Source organism: Salminus brasiliensis, chromosome 16 (genome assembly GCF_030463535.1).
Source record: "Salminus brasiliensis chromosome 16, fSalBra1.hap2, whole genome shotgun sequence".
NCBI lineage: Eukaryota > Metazoa > Chordata > Actinopteri > Characiformes > Bryconidae > Salminus > Salminus brasiliensis.
In genome coordinates, this window is record NC_132893.1 from 2,245,764 (window position 1) to 2,268,942 (window position 23,179).

At 44.4% G+C, this 23,179-nt stretch overlaps 1 protein-coding gene across 1 annotated transcript in view; it reads left to right on the top strand.

Moving 5' to 3' along the window:
• Positions 1-2,274: 2,274 nt before the first annotated feature.
• Positions 2,275-23,179, top strand: part of pcdh1a (protocadherin 1a) — a 113,322-nt gene continuing 92,417 nt past the window's right edge. Inside the window, exons 1-3 of the mRNA XM_072659006.1 lie at positions 2,275-3,272; positions 14,756-15,574; positions 16,140-18,326. Coding sequence (XP_072515107.1) covers positions 14,783-15,574; positions 16,140-18,326 — 2,979 coding nt within the window. The 5' untranslated portion in view covers positions 2,275-3,272; positions 14,756-14,782. The remainder of the gene's footprint in view (positions 3,273-14,755; positions 15,575-16,139; positions 18,327-23,179) is intronic.

Genomic DNA, 23,179 nt, shown 5'->3' on the forward strand with positions numbered 1-23,179 from the left:
GTGTACTATAAAAAAAAATGTCTGTAAATGTTATGATGTAAAACTGTCAAACCATGACACTAAAAACTGTAACTGTAACAGACTGTAAAAGACTGTATTTCTGCAACAGTGAAATACCATGAATACATATCTCAGCCAAAACACTCATTATTAAATTATAATTACAACATTACTTTTCTAGGGAAGAACTACATTATTCCAATATCTTGCGTTGTGCTTTTAAATAAATAATATGTTACATTTATTCAATATATTCAATTTTAAATAAATAATAAATAAATAAATAATGAAGAAAAGCGGAAAGGTTGGATGTTGGATTTAATCATTTCTCACAAGCTGATGCTTTTTAAATGCAGAACTGTAAAAATAAATAAAAATGGTTAAATGATTATCAAAAAAAAATAACGTCAAATACTCTCATCTAAATTTAGTGGAAAAACAAAACATTTACAGAAATTCTCAGTAAAGTTTCTGCAGAGAAACGCAGATATGTTACAGATTTTCTCTGAATTATTACAATCAAACACTTTCAATAAAGTGGCAGTGCTAAAAGTTCTGCAACAAAATAAACCATCTATTGTGAGTGTCAGTGACTGGAGGACACGCCCTGTATGCAACTTGGTGGTGCCAAGAGCCAATAGGAATGATGTATATGTTTTCTGCAGAACTGTTAGTGCTGTTACTTTATTAAGGGGATATTTGATCATAATCATTCAGTAGAAATCTGTAAAATCAGGGCATTTCTGTAAAAGAGTTTCATTTTATGCTTTCTAATTTGTGTGACGGGGTGGTTGAAGAGTTCGGCTGTTTAACTTGAAAAAGCAACAAGTGAACAAAGTAAGGCTCAAATTATGTCATTTCGTCTTTGTGATGTAATTTAAAGCAACAATACATTAATAATATATATATATATATTGTTTTGTTTTGTTTAAGAAGGCTTATATTGTTGTTTTGTCTTGTTTTTAGAAGTAGATGTCATAATGGTCAACATTGAGTAATTACATAATAATTATAAGTAAAAATTATATTGAAAAAAAATATATATATATACCATGTCAACAAGAGCATCTGAATGAATAGCTTTGAGCTTTGGCAACACACTTTAGCCCATTTTTAGCACACTGTAACTCTGAATGTATTTAACGTGACGGGGTGGTTAAAAAGTTTGGCAGGAGTTTATAACCTTAACTTAACCTTTACTAAATAAATAAATAAATAAATTCAAATTTAGATGAAAATATTATGCTGGTTAAATGCTGTATATATATATATATATATATATATATATATATATATATAGTGTGTTACTTTTTAATAAGTGGTATCATTCTTTTCTTTTATTTAGGTAACATGAACACTGAAATGAATCGATCTGAGCTTCACCCTTAAACTGGTCAAGCTGGTTGACCAGTTTATCGCTTGACCAGCACAGGGTATGTTTTCTGAGTCTGATGGCATGATCAGTCTGACCATTAGACCAACAGTGTGACCAAGCTTGACCAAGCTGGTCGACCAGCATGACAAGAGCTGGTGAACCAGTTTTCGACCATCTTGACCATCAAAGACCAGCTTTGACCAGCTAAAAAAAAAAAGCTTGGTCTGAATCTACGTCTTTGTGGAAATGGGTGGAGGTGTTGGGGAGTGTGGTGGTGGTGGTGGTGCAGGGAGAAGGGGGGGGGTGTTTTAGAGTTCGTTTTGTTTGGGAGTCAATGAGTGGGATCACCACACACACACACATACACACACACACACACACGCACACACTATATGCCTGTGCTGCTTTGTTTCCCCCAAACGCCCCGTGGGGGCGCCAAAAGAGCAAAGAGCGCTGAGAACTGTTGAATGCGCCAAACAACTCCAGCACGACACACACTCGTCCTCACACACTCTCCTGCACGCGCTCCTCACACACTTGCGCTCATCAACGCTCTTCAAACTCTTTAACACACTGAACCAAACGTGCAGCACCGAACTGGACTGATGCAGACGTGTCACGTGCATAAAATATATCGTTTTGCTCAACTCTGTTCACGCGCTCTGCACCTTTACTCAGGTTTGGCGAGGGGTGCTTTGATGCGTTGGACTTTAGTCACGTGGGGCTAGATGCAGGGTTGCTTGTTTCACTGTCCACGCTGACCACCAATAATCGATACCAATCAATGTCCGGTGTGGTTATCGGTGCTCATCTGACTGCACGCGCCACATCTTTCTGATTGTGAGCGAAATGAGAGAGAGAGAGAGAGAGAGAGAGAGAGAGCGAGCATTGCTTGGCACCACTTGAAACAAGTGCATTGTGGAAATTTCCATTTACACACACACACGGACGCACGCACGCGCGCGCGCACACACACACCAGCATCTAATCCACCTCCAGAAGTGCATCAACGTCAAGATGTGGGTCACTGTCGCTCGCTCTCTCGCTCGCGCATGCACGCGCGCGCTCACGCGACTGAGGGGCAATTAGCAGATTTTCTTAACCTAATTGTGCACTCCCGAGCAAAACAGCCCCGAGCTCGAGCGACGAGAAGAAGTTGCCGAAGCTGAGGCGCGCGCGAACCCCTCCTCCTCCTCCTCCTCCTCTTCCTCCTCATCATCATCCTGCTCTTCCTTCTTCTTCTTCTCCTCCTCCTCCTCCTCCTCCTCTTCTTCTTCATCCTCGTCCTCCTCCTCATCCTCCTCCTCCTCCTCGCGCGCAATCTTTCTCGCTCGCTCGCTGGCTGGCTGGCTCTTTCGCTCGCTCTCACAGGCGAAGGAAAACACACACACACACACACACACACGCATTGGATTAAACCGCGCGCTGCATCCGTGCGTACGGAAGGGGAACGCGCGTTCACTGACCGTCCAGCGATCCTGCTATTTTCGTGCTCGGACTGTGCTCGCGAGCTCGTTTTTGCGTCTTTTGCGCGAGGGGGGAGGCGCATCGGTTCGCCCCCGCCACTCCAAAACCCCCCAAAAGTGCACTGAGAGAGTTAGCAACTGGCGTCTCCTCAGCACGGGAGCGAGGGGGTCTTGAAAACAGTGTGTGGTCCCTTCCTGCGCGCGCCTCGAGGATGGCGAGGATGAACCGAGCGGCCACTTCTTACGGATGCGCCCGCGCGAGGGAGGATTTTAGGCTTTCTTGATGCGTGGATTCTCCTGAAACTGGGCTTCTTCCCCGCGCGCCGGTTCCTGCCTGTCCGCGCCTGCAGACGTCGTCGAAGAGAGAGAAGCCGCGAGAGGGCTCGCGCGCACACAGCGCCGGCTGGGAGTGGGAAAAGTGCCGGAGCGAGGTAAGCCTGGAAGTTTGCGGGGAATGGCTGAGCATGCCACTTGAGGAATGGCAGGGAATTGCATTAGGGCCAGCTGTGTGTGCGCGTGCCGGAGAGCTGTCGCCAAGGCTCTTATTGATGCATGCATGCATTCTTTAATATGAGCGTTATAACCGACTGATGGCACGTGCTCATGTGTTATAACGCGGTCACAGTCTCGCCAGATCCACGCCACACTGCTGTGCGTAATGTTGCTGCATCGTGAGCTCGGGACGGGATTCGGTGTTCACGTGTGCAGAGCTAACGTCGATGCAGAGCGCGAGGGGCTCAGTGCCACTTGTTTGCCTCGGTGCGGCTCGCTCGTGCTTTCAGTTTTCTGGGCATTGCTCTTTGGAAACGGTGCACGTCTAGCGTCGTTAGAAGTCGCCTAGAGGTAGAGCTTATACCCCCCCCCCCCCCCCAACACCCCCCACCCCTCTTCTTTACACACATCCTCGCTTTCTGGAGTGGATGTTTTTATTATAGGCTGAAGGAGGAGGGAGGTGTGGTTGGGGTGGGGGGTGAGGGCAAGCCGGTGCCACATAGAAATAACAGATCTATCAGACCAGTTCAATGAGTCAATAATCAGACCAATAATTGGTTTAGATAAAGGTGCAGTGTAACCCCCAGTTCTCCAACTGTCCACCCTGAGACTGTGATGGATTTTGAGTGTCGCCGCCTGCTCTGCACCGAAATCCAGCCACCGCTTCACCAATGCATTTTGAAAAGGGTCATTTGAAGTGGTCTGCTGGAGGCATGGCAGGAAAGTGCTTGAAGCCTAGAAGAGTTGAGGTGGTGAAGATCCATCGTTGCAGAAACTGGAGAATACTTGACCACGATTTTCCCTAAGGGTGCACGAAAATATCGGCATATCGAAGTATTGCGATATTCTGTTTTTGTAGTACTGTATCGATTCTCAAAAACACAGTATTGATTATTGATTCATTTACATGCGAAGACTGGCGTCGGACATTGATTCACTTTGTTTTGTGTTTAAACTCCAACCACTAGATGGCAGTGTTGTACTCTGGATTCATATCCCGCCGTTCTGATTGGATAAAAAGTTGTAGCTTTTGTTTTACTCCGATTTTATTGTGTGTTTTTAAGTGGTTGTTTCACTAAGACAAAAAAAAAAAACCTTTATCGTGATACGTAATGTTCACAAAATATTTGCATGATTCGAGATCGGATTCTGATTTCAGTGCAACAAAGTTTCAGGGCTGGACAATTAATTGAAAATCGGCCACACCCATGACAAGTATTTCGATTTTGACAAAATCCTTTGTACTTTCTGCACTGTGTATGTTTATGTACTATCCCCTTAAAAACATACTACCACATGTGAAGTCACGTGACTCCGCCCCATCCAATCGGACATGGACGGCGGTGTCAAAACTGAGTCAACTGAGCAACTCGGGCAGCTTATATATCGTTCATTAATCGCAACTGAGGTAAATTGTTCAATTCTTCGTGATACTGGTTTGAGGTCGTATCGACCAGCACTAGTAAGTGCAGTGATACTAAACCTGTCTGATCACTGTCCGATCACCAAAGGTCAGTTTTCGGCACAGTGAATGCATGTTTATGTTGCTGTGCACATTATAATTTAACAACCCCTCCCCCGAAATCCCTCCCACATGTCGATTAACACTTCAGAAGTCTGATAATGAACTCAGTAATCATGTCCAATCATGTCCAAATATACAACATTGCAAATCCAGCCACTAACAAGCTTATCGAAGTGCAGCACATAATCGAAAATTCTGAATTCTCACCATTTTTTTGGGGAAATGTGAATCCAAATTGCACAAATTAGGAACTCGTCTTTGTCCGATTCCTTTTCCACACATGCACAGATGCTAAAAAAAAACAAAAAAACATTGGAAATCCGATTAAGGGTATACATTCACTAATACCCCGATTACTGCACTAAAATCCCAGCCTTTTTATCGGATTTCTTGAAATCTGTCAACGGCTTAAAGCCAGTTGAAGAAATCAGAGCATGCTGTTTACATGACCACTGATCTAATCACATCACTGCCGAAATCAGATAATGATCACTTTTGCTGGTGTGCAGGTCAACACACTAACTGATTAAGCCTAGTCTTAAGCTGAACTGCACTGTCAATAGCCAATCACCATTGATTTGCTTTTAATCCAGACTGGGATTCAGGTATTTGTACGATCTAGGGCTGGGCGATATGCTAAAAAAATATGATATCATGATATTTAGAGACTTTTTCACAATATGATATTTTTTACGATATTTTGACATAAACTGTAAGATAAAATGTAGTAGCAGCTGCAGATTCCATATTTAGTACAGCAATTTATTATTATTATTATTATTATTATTATTGTTATTATTATTATTATTATTATTAATTAAACAGGACTAATTACACTATTTCTAGCAAAACATGTAGTTGTTTGGTGTTACTTATGTAGTGATTATATTTATGATAATAAGGTAACAAAGATTACAAAAATATTAATAAAATATATTTATAAAAATAATTATTTAATTAAAAAACATTTAATTAATACAAACCTCTAGCTCTATTTTTTTTTAAGAATTAAAGGTCATTCTGTCATTCATTAATTCAACAAAAACAATTATCAAATTATTCAAAAATTTACACTCTGTAAATCAAATTGATTCAATCTTGACCGTGTCGATTATTTTAATTATTTAAAAAATATGTCCTAAAATATGTTAATACATTCCCCACTGTGTATGTTCATGCTCCACCCCCTTAAAAGTGTCCTATCGTGTGTAGTTGTGTGACCCCGCCCCGTCCAGTAATTAATTTTACTAATTTATTAGTCATAATTGAGGTCAAATGTTCAGTTAATCGGGATGCTGATTTAAGGTCATATCGCTCACAATTTGCAATATTATATGAATATAATATAAAACATATGTCAATACTTTGTGCAGCTTTAGAACCAAACTGTGATGTTCTAGACGACTGGGCCAGAACGTCTCCAGAACAACAGGCAGGTCTTGTGGGCAGTAATAGGCTCATTGATGCCTCTTGAGGCCTCATCTCAAAATGGATAGGTTTAAAGCAACAATATGTAAGAATTGGCATTTCTTGCTCTTAGGCTCCCCCTACAGCCAGGAAGAGTACTTCACACACTTTACAGACATGCATTTCTGGGCAAGCCGAGATATCCCGAATTATCACTGAATCTCTCTCTAGTTCTAACTATTACAGGTCAGTGTCGTAAAATGCTACATTATGTCGCTTTAAAGGATCTGCTGCTAAGGCCTTGGTGCCAGATACCTCAGGGCACCTTCAGGCGTTTCTTACGAGGTCCAAGCTCACGATGGTGTAGGAATGTTTTGGCAGCACAAGAGGGACCTGCACGATATTAGGCAGGTGGTTTTAATGTTATGGCTGGCTGATCAGAGTATATTAGCCTACAGAGCCTGCAGCAGTTTGGCTGGGAGCCCTTTAAAGGACTGACTGTGCCCATAATATATACTCAGAGGAGAGTGTACTGGGGCTTAACTTTTTATAATAGAAGACTATATGGTCATAGGCCTCCTCCTCTTCCTCCTCCTCCTCCTCCTGATCCCTAGCAGATAAGGATAATGAAAAATGGGGTTTTTCCAAGATATTGGATGAGGACCTGTGCACAAATAAATAAATAAATAAATAAATAAACAAACACATTTTAGGGTGGTGAACACAACACCCGTTGCGGTGCCAGGCGAGAGGCCGGTGTTGAGTTACAGCATGTGCTGCTGTAATTGTGTGGTGAGCCTCGCAGAGTGAAGCATTAATATGGGTAAATGACTAAACTGCACCACGGCGAAATGCTAAACCTGTTGAACCTGAATGAATGTGATAACAGATGATTTAGAGCGCCGCCGAAAAATAAAAGGTCACAGCACTTAAGGCCGCTAAAATGTCCGCGTGAACTTTAAGTATCGGGGGCCGAGCGCAGAGATTCGGGAGGCGGTTTTCTTAGGCGATTTTACGCGTATGAGGTTTCAGTTTGGTGACATATAAGCAGGCCGGAAACGGAGGGAGCGTTTGATCAGGCCACTGTGGAGATGCCAGCGTGCTTCAGAGATTACAGGCGGAGAACGGTTTTGATCACAGTGGAAAAAGACCCTCGCTGCCAGACTCGCCGGCTTCTGAACTGTCATGTCACCTAGACTTTACTGTGTTTACCTGGAAGGAGCAGCCAGTGTAGTTGGCGATGATGGTTGTTGGGCTCCTGGAGTGTTAAAGTGCAGCGTATCATATTGTAGCGTATCAATATCAGCCTCTCCGTTCAATACAGAAGGATCAGTATGGAAGGATACGTTCAACAGACTGAGGGGAAATAAAGATTAGACAAAGATGGCTAACCCAAAGAGCGGCTAGCGGTCCACGATCATTTCTTAATAGTTGTTTTAACGATGTGCGAGGAGACATTATCAAGTATGTCACTCACTTTGCAGAAACCAAAAATCAAAAACACGCCTTAAGAGTTTTTCACGTATTCACTGCGGCTGCTAGCCTGATAGGCTAGGATAGTGCATACTAGCGTAGCCTACAAGTTCAAGCTGTTGAAAATCAGCTCGACACCGAACTTATTTCACCAGCTGCGAACTGACCTCTGAGCTGAATATGAAGATCATTAAAAACTTCGGGAGTCTGCTGCCCACTACAGGCCGAAACCAGCCAAGCACCTGTTGGACCGTTGAATTCTGTGACCTCAGTGGGTCGTTTACAGTTTAAGTGAAATAGATCTTGAATTTATTAATTATGTATGTTTAATCATACATAAAGTAAAATGATAAAAAAACTAACATGAAATATAAATAAAATGTAATATACATATAGTAAATTCATATTAAATTACAATTTAATGTGAAAAAAGATACAATTTTGTAATGTCAGAACACTCGCACTGTTGTTTATGTATTAATTTTACTTAAATGCTTTAGTTTTAAGTAAATAAATAAGTAGAATCAGCTAGCGCTATGCACGACCTTTACAAACACATTTTGAAGGATGAAAATTATCGTCTAATTATCGTTATCGGCAAAATCCCAGAAAATATCGAGATATCATTTTTGTCAATGTTGCACATTACTCCCTGCTAGTGTATATTAGCATGAGGCTAACATATCACATCATAGCTAGCACCTTTATAACATTATTGATAAAATAAATGCTTCTTAAAATAGATTTGGTAAATAGGCAATATATTCTGAAATATACATAACAATGATATGTGCTTAATATGTCCTTATATTAGGACATATTATATTCCATATCGGCAAACAAAACAAATTCTATCACAATATTTTTAAGGAATTTTAGATCACGATATTTAAAGACATTTTTTACGATATATGATATTTATCACAGTAAATAACAACAAAATGCACCGACAGCGTAAAAATAATCACAATCCAAATACTTTCCCAAACTGAGTACCGTGATTTTTACTCAAAACATGCTGCACTTCGTTCAATTAAATAAGACTGATTACAATGTGCAGTTAATTAATGCGCTTTAAGCACCACGATATCCACAATACACTTATATAAGCAGATTGTGTTACATGATAACAAAATTGATCAAGTTATGATCAAATATTGTCATATTGCCCAGCTCTACCTAATATATATATATATATATATATAGGTAGAAGGTAGAGTTGGGCTATATGACAATGTTTTATCATATATATATATATATATAAATATATATATATATATATACTGTTAAACAGACTGTATCTCTACAGTACACTTCAGTTCAGACGTTGTACAAAGAAACTGGGGTTAAATATTGGGGTTAATTGATTAATTGATTAATTAATTATCTGTTATTATAATTATAATAAGACTAGCACTCTGATCTTATAGTAATAGTTCTTTGTGTGATATACAGGGCTTCTATTTTCCTACTTACTCAGCCTACTCATTGTCTGGATCTTACAGCTGAACTCTGCGTTGTTGGATCAGGCCTTTGTTTAGTAGCTGCTGTGAAAACCAGCAGCGCTTAAAGCAGTTTGGTGATGGAGCTCCAGTGCTTATGGAGTGTTCTTATCTTGGGGGAGAAGGAGTGCGTAGACTTGTGGGGTGTTTGAAGAGTCACTTATCTGAAGCATGTTGTTGCTTTTTAAGGTTATTTTTTGTTCAGGCGCAAATGCGAGAAGACAAATGCGGATAGACGTTTGTGGCCTTGCCTGTTTGCAGGCGGGAAAGACTGCTCCTCAGGCTGATGGATAAAGTTGGACATGGAGGTGGGGTAGATGATTATGTAGCAGCGAGTGGAAGGTGACAGGTGAAAGGAACACCACGACTTAAGGAACAAAGTGGCAGCTCAAGCTGAAGGTTGAAGTTCGGATCAGCTTGGATTTGTAGGCTGAATTCCAGGCTTAAAATGCTGTGTTTGGACGAAAGTATTGGGACACCTGCGCATTCATTGTTTCTTGAAGGATTAAGGGTATTAAGAAATAGTTTCTCCTGCTACTGTTGGAGTAACTGCCTCTACTTACCAGGATAAGGGTTTTTGGAAGAACATTACTGTGAGGATTTGATTGAATTCAGAGACAAAAGCAATGACCAACACCCTACCCCACCCCCAACTCCCCAACTCTTTCCAAAAATACCCCTCTACTATCCCACGACATGTTTGTCCTATTCTATTGGCGTTATGTCGTTCTCACTACATTACCCAGCATTCATCCCGCAAATCTATCCCTCGCCCATTCGGAAATCCTACTTACAGTATGGCTAGACTGGACACAGTTGTCCCTCTGTTTTCAGTGGTGATGGAAAACTGCTCACATGCGCCTTTGTTCCTGGATGGTAAACACTCCAGAATGAATGGAAGTGAAAGGAGAGCTTCTCTCAAATGGTCCTCTTTTCTCATGCCTGACCCACTTACGTCCGGTGACACGCTTTGGAAAAGCTAATGCTGGGGGCCTGGGAATTCCCCCCACAGTGATCGTGCAATCCTGACTGCTAGCATAGACTCATAAACCTCGCTCTAGAGGCTGTACCGGACCATCGCAGGAGGAGGTGGGTGGGAACGGCCACCACCACTGAAGTGTCCCTGCCACTAAGACTGCCACTGCCAGACAGTAGCTGTTGTGTCCCAATTTAAGGGCTGGTATAAACGTAGACGTAGACTTCGTAGGCCCCGTAGGCCCTGTAGGCCGAACTGAAAGTCGCCAGGGGTTGAAGACAGGGTTGTGGGTTCGATACCCAGGCTCGGCAAGCTGCCGCTGTTGGGCCCTTTTCTTGTTTTGGCGAAGGATCCACCCATTGGAATCCTCCGTTGCCATGGAAACGAGGGGCGCCTCACGCAGTCTGTATTCGTACGCAGCCTCAGAAGGGTGCGGCCCCTGAATTGGGACGCAGCTAGTGTCTAGTGTCTGTTTGGGTGTGTGTGGCCTGCAAACAGGATCTTGATTATTGCTAAATGAGCCGTCTTAAGGTGTTATTGTGGATAATAGATGGGCACTTACCCAATTTGATACAAATTTAAGCAGCTGTAATGCTTTAGTCCGACACAGATATTAGCTTTAACCTGCTGGCAAACGCTGAGTACCTTGAAAATACCTATGACTTAGAGCTGGGCAAAATGACAATATTTGATCGTATCATGATACACAATATATAGTTTGTATATAGAAAACTTTGAGGATTTGGTCACTGCTTAAAGGACACTGGTCAACTACTCAGTTCATTACAAACAGTGTAATTAGTCTGGTTTAACTGGCTGAAGTGCAGCACATGAATAAAAGTAACTGGAGTAAATAGGGGAGAGTGTTTGAGTGGCACTTTTTAAAAATCTGTCACTATTGATGCATTTTGTCTTTAATCTTTATCGTGAAATAACATGCATCGTGAAAATGTCTTTAAATATCGTGATATAATATTTTGACCAGATCGCCCAGCCCTACTATGAATTGCATCAGTGGATGGTGTATACTGTTGGCACTGTGTGGCATATAACCTGAGGGGATCTGTGGTAGGCTGGGATCTTTGAATTTTAAAGGATGTATCTGTCACAGTGTCTTGTTGGACATAGTACGTAGTAGGGCTGCCCACTGAAAGTTGGCGAGTCGAATCTGTCAGTCGAGTGGGTTTTTTTTGGGGGGGGGGTAAAACAGGCAAAAGCCTACAAAAACGCCCAAGGATTACATTTTAACAAAGAATTGTAAATACTGGGAATCATAAATTTACCTAGAGGACAGCATGTGCTGGTGGTTCACTGAGTAGCTGAGGTGGAGGGGTGGCAAGTTAGGCCAGCAATAACGATGATACTGAAGAAAAGGTCTAAAGGATGGAGGTGTTTCTATTGGAGAATCCTAACAAACCCTCGTTCAACAACATCCAACACAGCAAACCACCAGGCGAGTCAATTTACAGGCTAATTCAGAATATAGGTTCTGTAGATCTCTTCTAGGCCCGTCAGAACACGGAAAAAGTACGATCTTGTGCTTGCTATAGGCCGGGCCAAGCTTTGGGTTTAGACCTGTTAGGTGTTAGTTTGTTGTTCAGGAAAAAGAAACTGAAGACACATTTTTGCTTTTTTATGTTAAATATTTAAGAATTTCAATGAACTTACTCGTTTACATCAAAGATTTATTTATATTTAAAAAAGAATACAGTCACCTAATTAGCCTGTAGACAAGCAGGAGTTATTATTTCAAAGCGAGCAAGGCCACAAATTTCTGTCAGTCCTACCATTATTTTTTTCATCTGAAAATTATTCACATTTTGACTAATTTATTTGGTTCGTTTTGTTTATTTATGAATTTTGATGTTTAAAGAGAAATATAGAAGTAGGTTGATCTTGTTGAAAAAGCGATTTTAATGTTTAAACTGGAATAAAAAAATAAAATAGAGAGCTATTAGAGCTTCTTTTTAATATAAATACATGCTGTCTGATTCAGTATTCCACAAATCCATATAGCATGTCAGTAATTAAAATAGTCTGCAGTCTTTCAGCATATTTATATAAAATAATATAAAAATAATATAAAAATATGTAGTCGGTCTAGAACGGTCAATTCCGATTGGACTGGAGTACATTTAGGGCCTTTAGCAGACGCTCTTCTCCAGAGCGATGTACAAAAGTGCATTGCTATTTACCCAAGAAAAACCTCAGCTAGTTTAAATAGACTAATAATTCAAATATCCACTAAGTTTAAACACAAGTCAGTAAAGTGACCACTCTGCTATTCGCCCAAGTACTCTCAGGAGAGGAGGGTCTTCAGTCTGGGTCTGAAGACAGCGAGCGTTGGACTCTGGACGCTCGTCTTCCGTGGACGAGTCTGGACGCTCGTCTTCCGTGGATCTTAAAGGATGGCGGGCCGAGCCATACTTGAAACTGGAAGGGCTCTTGGTGTGGATCGGCTTTTGACCATTGCCATCAAGTACGGAGGGGCTGGCTGGTCCGGTCTTGGCTTTGTAGGCCGGAGTCAGGGTTCTGAATCTGATGACCTGGGCAGCAGCTACAGGAAGCTACAGTGAAGAGAGAACACAGCAGTGGAGAGACATGGCTGAATTTAGGAACGTTGAAGACGACCCGTACTACAGCCCTAGTATGTGAAACTTAACACAGGGTTAACACAGCACACAGCAAATGCACATCGAATATTTTATATCACTGATCTAACGTTATGCATATTAATATTGTCCCAAAAAAGTATATTTTCAGTAATGGTGAGAATTCCCAAGGCAGTCATTAACCTTTGTGCGAGGTCTCTCAGCCCATGGCTTCAGGCAGCCGTGGAGTTATTGCCCAGGCCTTCAGAAACGAGGCTTTATGTCCCACTTTCTAATCATGTTTTTACCTCGCATGCTATCATTCCAGGCGCATCGACAGGAGGCTGCCCTGCAAATGCAAAAAGGGACACATCAATAACCGAGCAATTAGCACATCAATATGCTGCAATCCCAATCTTAACGGATACAGAGGAATTGGATTTCGGATTGGATTTCTATGCTTTCCTGTGTTTAGCTGTTTTGTGTTACACTTACTTGCTTCCCGCCGGACCGCGGCCGCTTGCATGGCGGTACAAAACTGCATCGATCCCGGTCAGGCCTTCGGTTGCTGCGTGCGCTATGGCGACAGGAGTATTTTGCGGGAGTATCGTCAGGGAGCTTTTTGAGGCAACTCAGCTCAATAAACTGTCTGCGACTTTCTTTTTTTTTTTTCAAATCACAACAAGGAATCTTCCTTCTCAGGAAATAATTAAAGTCTGAAATGATGTGAAGCCTGAAAGAAAGGAGAAGTCTTTAGCTTGGGGAATACGGATCAAAGCGGCCGCTAAAATAGAGGGTATTCATTAATGAGGAGGCATAGCAGGTTAGAAATCAAACACGAGCGTTACAGTGTGTAAATTAGCCCGAAACGGAGCGAGCCGAGATGAGATGGAGATTTCTCGTAAGCTTTAAAGTAAATCTGGGCTTGGAGAGATAAAGGGCCAGGCCTTCAGGTTCTCTGTGACCCGCCGCGTGCAGAGGAGCTTGGCGTTGGCCTGTAGAGGGGTCAAGTTCTAAATCCTGAAGGACTAACCACATCCTTCCATCTGTCTCAGTGCCGGCGCTTCTTACCTCCTGAAGAGAGGTAAGAGCGATTAAACATTACGGATGAATCGAAACCCCTACCTAAGCTGTATATACGCTGCTGATTCCCAGCCCCCTCCATCCTAACGAGTGCATCATTGCTAGTAAATTCCTATTGAGTCGAGCATATCTAGGGGAAGATACATTACCAACAGGTTATGAGCCTGGCTTAACTGATGCTGTAAATAATGGAGACTGTGCTGAGCTGTTGTTTTTCTTGAGCTACACGGTCACCCATACCTTCTTAATAATAATAAAAAAAGCCCATTAAGGGCCGCCTTATTACTGGTGTTAAATCATTCATTTCCAAAAGCAGCTTAGCTTGGACAGCCAGTCAAAAGGGTGATAATTAGCGGTTTCCTGTGTGGCACTAACGAGGATGATTTAACTGGGAGTCTTAGGAGAAACGTCGAATTTGTTGCCCGCGTTAAATTGAGCAACGCTATGATCTGCTATGTCAGAGGCAGAGGATTGAATTTTGTATGCAATTAAATTCTCTATAAACATTTGTACAGTATTCCTCGCTTTTCCTTCTTTGTCCCGCCAGTGATTTTTGTCCTCTAGTCAAAAAAATGAGTGTGATGAATAATGCAAGATAATGAGATTGGAGGCTTTTAGTGGTGCCAGGGGAAGAGGCTATTTTTTCCAAGAGCTTTTAGTACTTTTAGCCCCGGATTTAGTGTTTGCAGTGTATTTAAAACACAGAGCTGCTCGGGTGTGTGAACGCCGCCTTATCCTCACGTAGCCCTCTGCTGTAAAACGCCACCATTTTTTAAGCGTCTGTTTAACGTCTGCTTGACAAACTTGCAACCCCGCGCTGGTGTTTACAGTTCAGCTTGTTTTTTTCTCACTCTTTGTTTTGCAGATCGAGGTGCGAGCTCCCTGGGGCGTCATGGATTTCTCCGTGGGATCGCTTCTGCTCTGGGCCCTGCTAGTGGACTCAATCGGCTGTACCCTGGGTGGCATCCTTTACAGCGTGTATGAAGAACAGCCGCCGAGCACGCTGATAGGCAGCCTGGCGGCCGACCAGGGCCTGCCAGACAGTGGACACCTGTACAAACTGGAGGTGGGCGCCCCTTACCTGCGGGTGGATGGGAAAACGGGGGAGATCTTCACCACCGAGATCCCCATAGACAGAGAAACGCTGAAGGATTGCCGGATCAAGGGGAAGCCGTGCTTCCTAGAGTTCGAAGTGTCAGTCACGGACCTCATCCAGAATCAAAGCCCCCGGCTGATCGAAGGACGGATTGAGGTGCAGGACATAAACGACAACACTCCGCAGTTTCCCTCCCCAGTCCTTACACTCTTGGTGCAGGAAAACGCCCACATGGGGGCCACCTTCTCCATTCCCCAGGCCACCGACAAAGACACGGAGCGAAACGGGATATTTAAGTATGACCTGAACGCTGGGCCAGAGGCCAGCTCGCTCTTTAGCCTGCAGGTGGCAAACGACAGGGGCGAGAAATTGCCCCAGCTCGTTGTGCATGGAAACCTGGACAGGGAGCTGAAAGACTCCTATGACCTAACCATCAAAGCCGTGGATGGGGGCTCCCCACCTCGCTACAGCAGTGCCTTGCTGAGAGTCGTCATCACTGACGCCAACGACAACGCGCCCCAGTTTGAGAAGTCCTCCTACGAGGCTGAAGTTTCGGAGAACAGTCCAGTTGGACACTCAGTGTTGCAGGTAAAAACGAATTCGATATACTGTACTGTTAACCTTTAGATCTCAGCGAAGAACGAGATACTGCATCATCGTGGGGTGTGAAGTTTTTAATGAGCACCGCTGTCTTTACCCCCCTCAACTGATTTCTCTTTACTTTGATGCTTGATATCAGCAGAGCAGTGCCTGGTTCACTCAGTTCACCTCACTTAATTGCTTGAAAAATGTAGGTTGACTTTACACAGCTGCTTCTTTACTATTTCTGAGTAACTCTGTCCTGGACGAAGCTTTTTATTTTCTCAGGATTTTAATCGCCCTTGCGATATTCTCCTGTGGTCAGTCTTTCAGAGACTTGAATAATTGAACAAAACTGTGAAACATCTTTTAAATTATTTCACGTATGGGACTGTGGTGCCTCTGATCATGTTTTTACCAATGCAGCTCACTTCAGAACTGCCCCAGGATTGGAACGTTTTTGTTACTCTCACAAATTTATGTTCTAAACATCTGTGTTGGAGGTTTTAATGCATTAAAGTTGACGCCTTCTGCAGCATTCACTATAAATTCTTATATTTTCTTACGCTTGCAGGTCAGGGCCAATGACTCAGATCTCGGCCCGAACGGTGAGATCGAATACACCATACACCAGGCCGGCGACCCGGTGCCAAAGCTGCTGCAGATCGACCGTTCGACCGGCATCATATCCGTCAAAGGCTCACTGGATCGTGAGGAGATAAGCAGCCTGAAGTTTCATGTCATTGCAAGAGACAAGGGTCCCTCGCCCAAAAGCTCCACGACATACGTTTCCATCGAGGTGACCGACCAGAACGACAATGCACCGGCTGTGGAGATCCGTGGAATTGGTCTTAGGACCCATAGTGACGGGGTGGCCAATATCTCAGAGGACATGCCAGTGGGCACGGCCGTGGCGCTGGTGCAGGTGTCGGATAAGGACGAGGGAGAGAACGCTGTGGTGACTTGTGTGGTGGCGGGCGATGTTCCGTTCCAACTCCGGCCGGCTGGCGACTCCTCCGTCGATAACAAGAAGAAGTACTTCCTGCAGACCACCACACCTCTGGACTACGAGCGGGTCCGGGACTACCGGGTGGAGATCGTGGCTGTTGACTCCGGCAACCCAGCTCTGTCCAGCACCAATTCCCTGAGGGTCCAAGTCACCGATACCAATGACAACTCTCCGATTTTCTCGCCTCCATTGTTCGAAGTAGAGTTTGCTGAAGAGAACCAGCCTGGGGAAAAGGTTCTGGATGTTATTGCCTTGGATGCCGACAGCGGCACCAATGCAGAACTTGTCTACAGCATTATTGCGGACTCCTCAACAAGGGGCCTCTTTGAGATTGATCCCAGTTCCGGGGAAATACGTGCAAGGAGCCCCCTTGACCGTGAGCACAAGGAACGCTATGAGTTCCGTGTTACCGCGGCCGACAAAGGTGTTCCCAGCCACAGGGGAACAGCCACGGTTGTGATAAAGGTTCTGGATAGGAATGACAATGATCCCAAGTTTATGCTGAGTAGTTACAGCTTCTCTGTCCTGGAGAACATGCCCCCTTTAAGCCCTGTTGGCATGGTGACTGTATTAGACATGGATAAAGGTGAAAATGCTCAAGTCCAGCTCTCTGTTGAACCTGATGTAGGAAATTTTGTAGTCCAGAATGGCACAGGGACCATCCTGTCCAGCATCTCCTTTGACCGGGAGAAAGAAAGCAGCTACACTTTCCGACTTAAAGCCGTGGATGGAGGGGAACCTCCCAGGTCGTCTTATGTTGGCGTCACCATCAATGTTCTGGATGAGAATGACAATGCTCCTGTTGTCACCAAACCTTCCAACTCGTCGTTCAGGCGCTTGTCTCCGCTGGCTGCACCTGACAGTGTTGTGGAAGTGGTGGAGGCAGAAGACATAGACTCTGGGTCCAATGCCGAACTGGTTTATAGCATTGCTGGAGGAAACCCCCATGAGCTCTTCTACATCTCCCCCTCCGATGGAGAGATCAAACTAACCAAGGAACTGACTCGAAAACATGGAGGCCTGCATCGCCTGGTAGTGAAAGTGAGCGATAGGGGCAAGCCTTCTCGCCATGCCATTGCCTTGGTACACATCTACGTCAATGAGACCATTGCCAATGTAAGCCTTGTGGAGGCTCTCGTGGGACATAGTTTGTACACACCCCTGGATACGGACATTGCAGGTGACCCTGACTACGGCTTAGCTGCCCAGAGAAGCAACATCCTGTATGGCAGCCTGGCCGGTGTTGCGGGGGTTGTCACAGTAATCATAGTAGTAGTCTTCATCAGGCATCGACTTCAGAGAGAAACCAAGAGTGGCTACCAAGCCGGCAAGAAGGAGACCAAGGATCTGTATGCCCCCAAGCAAGGGCCAAAGAGCATCAAGGGCAAAAAGGGGAGGAAAGGCAAGCCTCCAAAGTCACCCAAACCTCTTGGAGAAGACGAGGAGGTCAGCCTCCAGAAGAGCCTGAAATTCAACATTGACGGGGTTAACGACAGCCCCAGGATCCACCTACCCTTGACTTACCCACCTAGCAGCCCTGACTTAGGCAGGCATTACCGCTCCAATTCACCCCTGCCCTCCATTCAGCTCCAGGCCCAGTCTCCATCTGCCTCTCAGAAGCACCAGGCTGTCCAGGAGCTCCCTGCTACCAACACCTTTGTGGGAACTGGAGGAGATGACAACTCTACCGGCTCTGACCAGTACTCGGATTACAGCTACAAGACCAACCAGCCGAAATACAGCACGAAATCGGTGAGAGTTTGCGAATGTATAATGCAGTGGAAGACGTGGAAAATGAGATGTTGGAAATGAGGCGAGTTGTGCTCCCGTGCTGTATTTAGCTGCTAAAATAATGGGTACGGTATTTAGTTCCCTTCCTTTTAGATGTTTCTGGCACACGGTAAAAGCGATAGCGTGGAAGAGTAATGCCTGTAACAGTCAGGTTTTGGAACACAAGGGAAAACGGAGAGTAATAGCTCTTGCATAGTGACAAGTTGTCTATAGCCTATTTCCGTTGTGTCGGAGAGGCTGCTCAGTCTCTAAAAAATAGCTTTAATCACTGCTCAGTCAATTACAATGCTTTACTGAAGACAGTCTTTTAACTGCTTTCAACTGTTCAGTCAAAATATCAAACGAACCTGAGAACAAATGTGCCAGTGTTTGTTGTTTCCTAACCTTGACGGGGTCAGTTCAGTCTGACGGAGAGACATGGCCCCAGACGAACAGTAGAAAAACAAGGCTGGGTAAAAAAAATGCTGCACCCTTTCCCGTACTGGTTGGACCCTTCCGAAATCTAAATTTAGCCTAGGATGTGTTTTCTTCTCTTTCTTCTGCATAATTGCCTCAGAATTCCTATCTTCCGGAGGTTAAGTAGGGTTTAAAATATGCATATCTGTCATTGTCTCAGTAGAGTCAGTATTGAATCCGAATGGTGCATAGAGGGGATGCTCATATCTGACCTCCTGCCACCAAGCAGGTCCGTGGCCATTTCCTCCGCACTGTTTGGCCTGAATGCATTTAGATGCTAATCCAGCGCATTAACTCTCGAGGAAGGCAAGAGGGTGATGTTTAAGCAGCTGAAGCGGCTGGTCGTGCGAGGTGGGGGGCCCAGGGGATGCGGAGCCGTATCAGGTAGAGCCTGTTCTCCTGAGTGAGTACGTTAGTGATGGTTAGTAGGCAGTGGATATGTGTGAGACAGAGTTGGAGGATGCGTGGGCTCCTGCTCCGTCAGTACCAGCACGCTGTTTGGTAATGCCAGCAGATGCTAGCTGACAGTTGGGGTGAGCGCAGGCCCTGTGGACTCAGTGACTGGAGAGAACAGTCACCCAAAGCAGCGCCGGCTCTGTGATGGACAGCATATGGCATGGAAGTGACAACAGACTCCAGCTATGGATAGCATGTGTGTGTGTGTCTGTGTGTCTGTGTCTGTCATTGTGCAGGTTTCATGTGTCTAATGTTGCATGCATACAGATGCTGATGTAGAAGTGTGTGCATCAGAGTGGGGGATTGAGTTGGTCTGTATTGCAGATGCGATAAGCCTTGCGTTATATTAAAAATGTGCTGGCGAGTGTATGCTGGCATGCAAAAGCCTTGAACCAGGGCTCCCCTGGGCCTATGCCTTCGAACGCCAGTGTGGACTGGCGAGGCTAAACTGCTGCACGCTGTTAAAAGTAAAAGATCCTGGAGGTTCTTCAGTTTAAAACTGTAAAGGAATCTTAAGGAAAGGGTTTAAATAATAAAAAAAAGGTTCCTTGAAGGTTCCTCAAAGCACCCATAAGAGGTTCCTCATAGTGTCAAACTGAAGAACCTCCAGACGTTCCTCAGGGATCACATCCTTTCAACAGTGGTAGACTCTACAGGCAGATGCTTTGGGTTTTCTGACATAAGGAAGACTGACATGACAGTGGATATACACTTCATGTCCAAATATTTGTGGACACCCCATTAAGTTAGACTTGCTGCCTATAGAATAGGACCTGAACTTGTTGGCACCATGCCTCCTAATGCCAGGCGTGGGCTAGAGGGGGGTATATAAAGCCCCCCAGCATTGAGCTGTGGAGCAGTGATGGTGGTGGAGCTCCCTCCAGTACTATCGGGATGAGTTAAGGATGAGTTGGGGATGATGAGATGGGGTGGTGATCACCCAACATCCAACAACCTCCATCAAGTCCTCACAGCAATGTTCCTCCAAAATCTAGTAGGAAGCCTTCTTCCCTGAACAGTAGAGACAGTTACTCCAACAAAAGCACAGGGAACTCATTTTGGTGTCCCAATACTTTTGTCCATACACTATGTTGATATTGTACTTTTAAGGTGCTATATGTAAATGAGCTGTGTTCTGATTGCCCTGCTTTGTGTCTCATTCAATAACATGTATGTCCCCGGGTGGGTCTAAACTGACTGGCTGACTAACTGAACACATGCAAATGAACCCTGTTCTGATTGGCCGCTCTGCATTTTGTCTTAATCAAAAAGCAGCACACCCTAAAACACTTGAGCGATTGTGTGGTTGAGGGCTAAACTTCTGTAGGATGACTAGGTGACAATGTGGACAAAAGTATTGGGACACCTGCTTATGTTACTGTTTCTTCTTAAATCAAGGCTATTAAAAAGAGTGTACATAAGCATACTTTCTACTAGCATTGCTGTGAGGATTTGATTGCATTCAGCAACATGAGCATTAGTGAGAATTGGATGGAGCACCACCACCATCCATCATTCCAGAAAACACAGTTCTTCCACTGCTCCACAGCTCAATGCTGGGGGGCTTTATATACCCCTTGCATTAGGCGGCATGGGCTATGAGCAGCACTTCGATGGAGGGACTAGACAAGCTGTGTGTCTGTGTGCATTCGTTAGAAAGGGTGTCCACAAATATTTGGACATACAGTGTTTGCAAATGTGTTGGGTTTTATATGATATGTGCTGAAACTGTATTCGTTACAATCAATTTTCCATGACGTGGCCCTGTTTTTGAATGTGTGCAGTGATTGGCCTGTATCCTATATCCGTTCGGATGTCTGATCGCTACCCCGCAGCCTGTCTGCGCGCTGGCGTCCGTGGCCGAGTTGACTGACAGGCGTACAAAAACAGGCACAGATGTTAACTCATGTGACATCTCTCGGCAGATGTGAACTCATGTGAGGGATCCCTCCCCACATCAGGCAAAACAGATTGACCAAAATAAATAATGAAAACGCGAGCCAAGCGGAGTGACAGATGTGGAGAGCGGGGCCTGGCGGAACCGACAGTAATACACTCGACAATGAGTCATTGTGGAGTGTGAGGATGTGCTCAGGTGTGTGTGTGTACGTATGTGTATGTGAGAGGGGGCTCCTTCAGTCGCACCTCTAACGACTGTAAACACAGCAGCCGGCGAAGGCTGGGCTTGGTGGCCGGCCCTGTACTGTCAATCCTGCTCTTTTAAAAAGTCGTTAAAGAGAGTTCGTTTGTCGAGGGAGACCGATCCAAAGGTGAGGGGTGAGGAAAAGGAAAAACACTGAATGCTCAATTGTCCTGAGGACATCTGGTCCCCACAAAGAGCTTAATACAAGGCCACTCATGAGGCCTTCTCAACAAATCTGGCATGGTCTGACTGTGTGAGGAGGGATTTGTTGGGAAGGCCTCATGATTGGCCTCGTATTAAGCTCTTTGTGGGGACCAGATGTCCTCAGGACAATGGAAAACATGAAGACTTTGACATTGCGGGGACTTTGACTTAGGCAGGCCAAATCGGATTGCCATTGGACATCTTTTAAAAAGTAGTTGGACTAGGGTGGCTCAGAGTGGCTGGGCACCGTGGCCTGAGAAGCTCTCTCCCCAGCCAACATGCTGTCTAGGTGGGTTCCAGGTGGGTTCCAGGTTGGCATGGGAGTGGGTTTGTACATGTGTTGATATTAGAGCCCAGTTGGGCTTCTCAAATGGTCCCCATCATTACAGCCCACCTTAATCTCACGTGGGTCCCATCTAGGCCCCATATTCAGTGTATAACCCAAATCCCTTCATTTGACCTTTGTTTGGTCCCATCACTGACCATGTTGGGCATCCATATGTGGGCCCAACGTGGAACCTGAGAGAGCACGCTTTCCTCAGAGCGTGTTTGCTACCTGGTGATGCTCCATCGGCGGCAGTTGGAAAAGAGGCGGTGGCTGATTTCATGTGTTTTGGAGGAGGCGTGTGCTTGTCCTCACCCTCTTAGTGTCAGGAGCATAGCAAATGATAGGGAGAGTCCTGGTGAATGGGTGGGTTTATTAGCTCAGCTAGATTGAGGAAAGTAGCTGGTGCATTGCAGATGACTGTCAATGGACGTCCAATATTTCCATTCCTTAAAGCCTGTTCCAAAAAACATGCAATAAAGGGTTATTTGATTGATACCGTTGAAGAACTGCGAGATTTGAGTATGCAAAGAAAGTATACGTCCATCCCTCATCTTTTTTGGCTTTTTTCTAGTAATGGGTCACGATTTTTCAATGAAACTTGCAGATAATCAGTGCTCTATAGGCACTGACGATATCCACGATACAGTCATATATGCACACACTCAGGGGCAATTAGCACAGCAAGTTCACCTACCGTGTGTTTCTGGAAGTAGCGGGAGAAACTGTAGCACCCACCCTTCACATAATTCAAAGCCAATTTAGGGATTCTTCCTAGAGGCTCTTTAGGTCTTAAAAGCTCTAGTCTTCTTCAGAGGTTAGTTAGAACTTTATAACTTCTTTAGTTCTTCACTCTTCACTCATTTCCATCTATTGAAAGATTTCTTAGGGAACCAAAAGTGGCTCTTCAGTGGAACTCTTTTCAGTACCTATTAATTATATCTATGGGTGACCAGAGTGTATTTTTAACAGCCAGTCCTTCAGGAACCTAAGAACCAGTCCTGAACCAAAGGTAAGGCGCCAATACATTTAAATCAGGTAGAAGTAACCCACCTTCGTCCACAGGTTGCTACAAATTGCGCATACGGAGAACATGGTAACTAAGGATTCACCAATCCCACTTTTTCCTTTCCGATACGATACCAAATTTTCAAGTATTTGTCGATACCGACTAACGATACCGATACCAACTCTGACTTAAATACTCAATAGATGGCTATAAATCCTGAT